At 50.2% G+C, this 7,649-nt stretch overlaps 1 protein-coding gene across 1 annotated transcript in view; it reads right to left on the reverse strand.

The window, feature by feature from the left end:
• The window catches only part of OPRD1 (opioid receptor, delta 1), a 34,611-nt gene that overhangs the window by 1,698 nt on the left and 25,264 nt on the right, over positions 1-7,649 (reverse strand). The window contains exons 2-3 of the mRNA XM_008568692.1: positions 2,862-3,211; positions 4-467 (exon numbers count right to left, since the gene is read on the reverse strand). Coding sequence (XP_008566914.1) covers positions 4-467; positions 2,862-3,211 — 814 coding nt within the window. The remainder of the gene's footprint in view (positions 1-3; positions 468-2,861; positions 3,212-7,649) is intronic.

Genomic DNA, 7,649 nt, shown 5'->3' on the forward strand with positions numbered 1-7,649 from the left:
GGCGCGGCTGGAGCCGCCGGGTCCCGGGCGGCCGCAGGGGCCGCGGCAGAGCTGGCGGAAGCAGCGCTTGAAGTTCTCGTCCAGGAAGGCGTAGAGCAGGGGGTTGAGGCTGCTGTTGGCGTAGCCGAGCGCGATGCACAGGTGCAGCGCGGCCACCACCAGCGGGTCGCGCCGGTCGATGTCCACCAGCGTCCAGACGATGACGAAGATGTGGATGGGCGCCCAGCACACCACGAAGGCGCCCACCACCACCAGCACCATGCGCGTGATACGCCGCAGGCTGCGGTCCTTCTCCCGGGAGCCCGACAGCAGGCGCACGCTGCGCAGGCGCAGCAGCATGAGGCCGTAGCACGCGCTGATGATGAGGATCGGCACCACGAAGGCGAAGAGGAACACGCAGATCTTGGTCACCGTGTCCCAGTACCAGCTGGGGCTGGGGAACTGGAGCATGCACACCACCGCCCCATCTGGGCCGGGGAAACAAGGAAAGATAGACCAGGGGTGAGGGGCCTGTGTGCCTAAAGGACCCTGTCTGCTCACCTACCCTTCTTGGCTTGGTCAAGGCTCACTGCCTCCTCCTGGCCTTTGCTCAAGGTGATTCTTCTGCATGGAATGTCTTCCTTTGTTTCTGCACTTGGTTAACTCCTACTCTGCTTAAAGACTCCAGCAGGATTGGTCCTCATCTGCGAGGCCTCCCACCTACCATTCTCTCCCAGCCCTCTAGAAGCCTGTGTCCATGGGCCATAATAATGACATAATTTAGCCCAGCCCACTAAATGCCAGTCATCGTGATAACTCAAAACACTCCCATTCATTCCCAAACTAGCTCCAGTGGGGAGAGTACTACTAAGATTGAGTTAGAGAACATGAGTTAAGAGCAGGACTCAGGCCCTACTAACTGTGTGGCATGACCTTGGGCAAATTACACAACCTCTCTAAGTACCCACATTTCATAGGAGGTTGTGAGGTTTAAATGGGCTAATGCATGTAAAGCATTTAGCACAGAGGGTTCAAGGTGCACTCACAGGGAAGAGGGGCAGATACATATGAAAGACCAGAGGTCAGGATTAGGGCCAACCTCCCAGGAGGGAGGCAGATCGTGGCTTAATTTCAAGAAGAACTTTCTGATAGTCACACTTGCCCAGAGCTAGGAAGGGAGTGTGGGCTTGGGCTGGAGGAGCACCTTAGGGAATGTTGTGGGATTCCAATACAAGCCTGAGGCCAGCCCAGGGGACTCCCAAGATCTCTTAGAATGCTGGGACTTGAGGAGCCACACTAGGAGCCTGAGAATCATGAGAAGAGGGCTGGGGATCCACAGACAAAGTGGGTCCACAGGACATCAGGCTGGCAGGACCCCTCAGAGTTGACTGGGTGCAAGACTTTCATTGTACAGATGACAGAACTAGGCTCAGATGGGAACAGCACTTGTTTAAGGTCACACAGCAAGCAGCATACAGAACCAAAGACTACTGATGGCACACACCGGAGGAGTGAGTGTGTGTGTGTGTGTGTGTGTGTGTGTGTGTGTGTGTGTGTGTGTGTGTGTGTGGTGAGGATGGGCCATCTGGTCCAGCCCCCAGCAGGGCTGCAGTTAATGGCCCATAAACTAAAGGCTTACAGTGAAGAATGGGGCCCTGCTGCTGCGTCAAGACCAATTGCTCAGAGTCTGTATAAGGGCACCAGGGTGAAGGTCAAGGGTGACCAAGAAGTCTCCCATCAAGCCTGTTCCCCTGTCCAACCCATAACACCAACCCTCTGCAAACCTCCACCCAAGGGTCTGAAAGGAACAGCATCTGGGGGCGAGAACCTTGGGTTGTAGGCCAAGTTCCACCAAATGCCTGGCTGTGTGACCCTAAGTTAACCAACTGATCTCTCTGATACTCAGTTTTTTCACAGTAAAATGGAGGTAGGAGTCTCTGCCTTGTCTCACAGGCTTAATCATTTAATAACTGCTATTTATAGGGCCTTGGCAATGAGCCCAGGCCTTGTCCTAAGTGTTTTGTACATATTTTCTTATTTAACCTTCTCACCACCCCCATGATATAGTGTGGTTCAGAGAGGTTAATTAGTTACTAGTGTCATTGGCATCCTTCTAGACTATATTTCCCACTTCTTTACATCAAGGTAGGGCAATGTAACCAGCTATCACTAGGAAGGGATGAGCCATAATATTTAAAAGTGGTTGTGCTTTCTCCCCACTCCCTCTCCATGTTCATCTACCAGCCAGAGGCCAGCAGTGGAAGATTCAGAAACCATCAGTAGGAGCCTGGGTTGCTAAATGACTGTACTTCTGTTACTCACATTGGATTGTGTGGCGAATGAGAAATAAACTTCTACTGTCTTAAGCCCCTGGGCTTAAGTAACTAATACAGGTAGTTACTATAATAATTACTATTTTACTCGGAGAAAATGCACATGACATTCTCTACAGGCCATTCCCTAGGCCTTGCTTTGGTCATCTGGGCCAATGGCTTTCAAGTTGGGTGAAAGGGAGTTTGGGATGAGACCGTAGATCTTGTGGCCTCCACTGCTCACTGGTCAGTGACACGCTAACCCCACTGGCCATCTATCCATCTCTCTATAGGTCAATCATCTACACATTCCTGGCCAGCTATCTACATCCCATATGACCACTCACCAGTCACCCTTCCACATTCCCCAGTGGCCAACCATTCACATTCCTGTTGGTTGACCTTCCACACTCCCACTGGCCAGCCATCACACTTTCATTGATCAGCAATCCACACCTCCACTGGTGAGCCACCTACACTTACCCTGATAAGTGCCCTGCAAACCCAAAGAGGCCCATGTGTTGCCTCCTTTGGTCAGTGGCCTATGCCATAGCTCCCTCACTCACTCACCCCGGGGACGGGTCACAGCCATGACCATGATGGGCACACCAACACCTGAGGACAGGATCCAGATACAGATGTTGATCAGCTTGGCCTTGGCAGGGGTGCGGAAGTCCAGGGCCTTGACAGGGTGGCAGACGGCAATGTAGCGGTCGACGCTCATCATGGTGAGTGTGAAGATACTGGTGAACATATTGTAGTAGTCAATGGAAAGCACCACCTTGCAGAGCAGTTCCCCGAATGGCCACGTCTCCATCAGATACTTGGCGCTCTGGAAGGGCAGCGTGCTGGTGGCCAGTGCATCAGCCAAGGCCAGGTTGAAGATGTAGATGTTGGTGGCTGTCTTCATCTTAGTGTACCTTAAAAGGAAGTGTATGTATATTTGGTCCTATTTCACAGATTTCACTTTCACATGAAACTCAGGGAGGTGAACTGTGTTGCCCAAGGTCACACCAAAGGTCAGGGGCAGGGGGGGACGAGAACCCTTAACTATCTGATTCAGCATCACTCCTTTCTACTACAACAGATGCAAAAGGATTTCTCTAGCTGTGGGTGACTTAGGCAGAAGGTATTTTAGGAAAAATCCTTATCTTCTGAGAGGTACTAAGTGATATCGTTAAAGATAAAACTGGGCTCCAGAGGAAAACAAGTCTAGGTTCTAATCCTACCTCAGCTATTTATTAGCTGAGTGACTCAAGGCTAGTAACTTGAACTCTCTAAGCCTCAGCATCCAGAATTGTAGAAAGAGGGATGATATTTGTACCAAGTTCTCAGCATTATCCTGAAAATTTAGTGAGATGTTATAGCACTCAGCCCTGAGCCCGGTGCACAGTAGCACTCAGGACATGGCAGCTATTACTATTCTTCATATTTGAAGAATGGAGCTGGGGGCTAGACCAGAGTGACCTGACTCTCTAGCTTTTGATACTGATATGGCCTTTTGGAAATATGATTGGCCAACTCTGGAGAAGGGACGCTGCCTGAGACTGGCTGGGGCCTTAGACCCCCTGAGGTGTCCTCTGGTAGAGCAGGGCTCCCGATCCTTCCAGTGGACCCATCTATGCCTTCTTATCTCCATGCACTGGACTCACCCCTCTGTAGAAGCCATGGTGCATCCCCCTTCCTTATGCACAGTGGTTTGAGGAAGGGAGCGGTACAGTGTCACACATCCAACCCCGGGCATGAGCTCAGGTGTCCAGGCCAGAGGTCTGCACCCAAACTCTGCACCTGACACTCCCTACACCCCTCCATGCTCTATGCTGCTGCACAGTTGCCTACACAACAGCTGACCCCTTGTTTGGCCAATGTTTACAGTCACAGCCCCTTCTGAGCTGGGCTCTGGATAGCCTGGGGGACACTGTCCTAGTGCAGTGTACTCATCACAGAAACACGCAGGTACACTGAGGCAGCGGTAAGGACTATTTTCGTGCCACTGGGATTATCTGAGAAATCCAGAGAACTGTTACACGAGCAAGTCCTCAAATTTCAGAGCAGGAAGAGCCCTGAGAGATTGAGGGGAAGTGATTTTATTAAAGTGTGGTCCCAGGACTCCCTTCAGAATTACCAGAAGAAGTGCCGAGCCCGCGGCGCACTCGGGAGAGTGCAGCACTGGGAGCGCAGTGGCGCTCCTGCCGCGGGTTCGGATCCTATATAGGGATGACCAGTGCGCTCACAGCGCTCACTGGCTGAGCGCGGTGCGGCCGGTCTCAAAAAGGACAAAAAAAAAGAATTACCAGAAGAACCTATGAGAAATGCAGTTTCCTGGACCCCACCTCAGATCTGCTAAACCTTAATCACTGAAGCCAGGGCCTGGGGATCTTCATTTTTAACAAGCACACCCCTCCCCCCCCTCGGTGATTCTTATGAACTGTAAAGTTTGAAAATCACTACATAGCCTAAAGCCCATAATGGGGAGGGACAGGGAGACTGAAGCCCAGAGAGGTGCATGACTCACTCAAGGTCACACAGCAACAGGGCCAGACCCAAGGCGAGAACTTAGACCTCCTAATGCCCCATGCTCTATTTACTCTACCCCAAGGGTGGCACCACACTGTGTGCCTCCACTCCTCTAGAATCTTCTGATGCCATGCCTAGCCCTGGTAGTGACCCAGGGCCCAGCACTAAGATAAAGGCATGCATATTTCTGTTTGTTTTTTGGTGGCTGGCCAGTAAGGGGATCCAAACCACTGACCTTGGTGTTATCAGCACCAAGTGCGCTAACTGGCCAGCTTTCACTCACGTTTTTGAATTGACTGAACACACTCACAAACAGTTAATTCACTGAAAAAAACAGCTGAGGCTGTTTCTTCATGAAGTGACTGATTTTTTTTTTTTTTTTTTTTTTGGTTTAAGAAAAAAATTGACTCACTCATTGTCCTCCAGGGCAAGCATCTGTCCCACTCCCTCCCAAAATAGCTTGTCATTGGCTCTGGGGCTGGAGAAGCAAAAAGTTTTGCTCAGAGACAGCAGAATTGCAAGTCTCAGGAAGTTTGCCTTCAGTGGGGTGCAGGATCACAGCTGTGTGGGAGGCGGTCTCAACCCCACAGCTGACTTGTCTAATTTCTCTGCTCTTACGCAGAACAATTAGAGGCTGTTCTTTGCCTGCTATTTTGATTTGTGAAGGATCCTTCCATTCCCAGAGGGGGCTGGGCTGCCGGGAAGTGGGTGATGAATCTACTGTCGCTGGGCCAGGTGGGGCTGAGCAGCCCAGCACTGTCTGCCAGGCAGAGCCCCCCAGGTCTCCCTGTCTCTCACCCCCCACAGTCAAGCCCTGTCCTGATGGCCTCCTTAGAATCCCTTCTCCAGCCCCAAGACAAATCGTGCTGCTCTCTTGCTATAAACCCCAAACCATCCCCATGAAGTTCTATGTTCTACAAGCTGACCCTGACCACCTCTAGGACCTCAGCTCCCAGAACCCTCCCCTTGACTGATGTGTTCCCACAACACACTCGCTTCTTTGCTGTTCCTTGGACACATCAAGCCCACTCCCGCCTCAGGGCCTCTTGACTTGCTCTTCTCTCCACCTGGGACTCTCTCATGCCCCAAATTTTGCATGGCTTGCTCCTTAATTCAGGCCTCTGTTCAAATGTCACCTCTTCAGAGAGGCCCTCTCTGACTGCCCTCTCCCCACCATCGCCCTGTATTTCCTTCAGCTGCTTCCTTTTTCTTTCTAGCACCAACCACTGCCTGACCTCTATCTTCTCTGTCCCCTTGACTCTTAGGCCCTCATCTTGGTGGGGCACCTCTGCTAGTCACTTCCTGAGAAAGGACACATAGGAGGTAAGATTTTACCCTCACTTCTGATTTCTTTGACTGTATTTGGAATGCTAGATTGGAAATAATTTTCCATCAGAATTTTGAAGGCACAGCTCCCTCATCTTCTAGCTTCCAGTGTTGCCCCTGAAGTATCTGAAATCATTCTGGCTCCTGTTGATTTGTAAGTGATCTGTCCTCTCCCCCCCACCCCCAAAACTTTTAGGATTTTCTCTTTATCCCTGGTGGTCTGACATTTTGTGATGATGTACTTTAGGATGGCTTTTTCATTTGTATTGGGTCCTTTCAATCTGAAGATTCACATTCTTCAGGATGAAGTGTCCTCACATCATTTCTTTAGTAATTTCCTCCCTTCTGCTTTCTCTGGGATCCCTGGAAAATTCTTTAGTCATATATTGGGCCTCCTGGATTGATCCTCTAATGCTCTTGTATTGTCTTTTTGTTATACCTTCTGGGAATTTTTTTTTTTTTTTTTTTTTCTTTTTTTGTCTTTTTCCATGTCCGGCAACGGATCGCAACCCTCAGTGTTGCCCCCGTACCGGACCGGGGACCGGCAACGGGATTGCAACCCTCGGCGTTGCCCCCGCGCCTCGCTCAGCCAGTGAGCGGGAACCGGTCTGTATGTGGGATCCGAACCCTCGGGCGGGAGCACCGCCGCACTTCCCAAGCGGCGCACTTATCCAGTGCGCCACCGGGCCGGCCCTGGGAATTTTTTTTTTAATCATTATGTCTCAACCCTCTATTGACCTTTTTTGACTCCTGTGTTTTATTTTCCCAGTGCCCTTTCTTATTATTCCTTTTTATTTTTATTTTTTTTCCTTTTTATCTTTTTTCGTGACCAGTAATGGGATCGCAACCCTCGGTGTCGCGCCCGCACCGTGCTCAACCAGTGAGCGGGAACCAGTCTCTATATGGGATCCGAACCCTCGGCGGGAGTGCCGCCGCACTCCCAAGTGCCGCACTCTACCAAGTGCGCCACCGGGCTGGCCCTTATTATTCCTTTTTTATATAGCATTTATAGCATCTTATTTCACAGACACAATATCTTAACTAAGGATACTAGTAATTTTTGTTTTGTATTTTCCTCTGCTCTCTGCATTGTCTACTTGCTTCATCTATTTTTGCTTAATTACCCACTTTAGCCTCCCTCTTTTATCCTGGAGACATCCTTCAAATATCTGGTGATATGTGACTAAAGGTTGATCTTTGAATAAAGCACTAAATAACTAATTGGCACCTTTGTGTGTTGGGGGGGGGTCTTGTTAACTGGCAGACTTCACTGTAGGGGAACTGGGTGGTGATCTGGCTTTTACACTGGGGGACACGTAAATATCAGTTTCTGTAGGTCTCTTCTCTGGGGCCATCAGAAAAGAAGCCTCCCATCTCCTGCCTGGGTCGCACACTTCCAGCTGTCAGGATTCTGTTGACAGACCTGGAAAAAGGACCTGGGAGTCCCGCCATTTTCCATTTGATATCTTTTTTTTTTTTTTTTTTTTTTTTTTTTTTTTTTGATTGGTAAGGGGA

This window comes from Galeopterus variegatus, unplaced genomic scaffold (assembly GCF_000696425.1).
Source record: "Galeopterus variegatus unplaced genomic scaffold, G_variegatus-3.0.2 Scaffold431, whole genome shotgun sequence".
Lineage (NCBI taxonomy): Eukaryota > Metazoa > Chordata > Mammalia > Dermoptera > Cynocephalidae > Galeopterus > Galeopterus variegatus.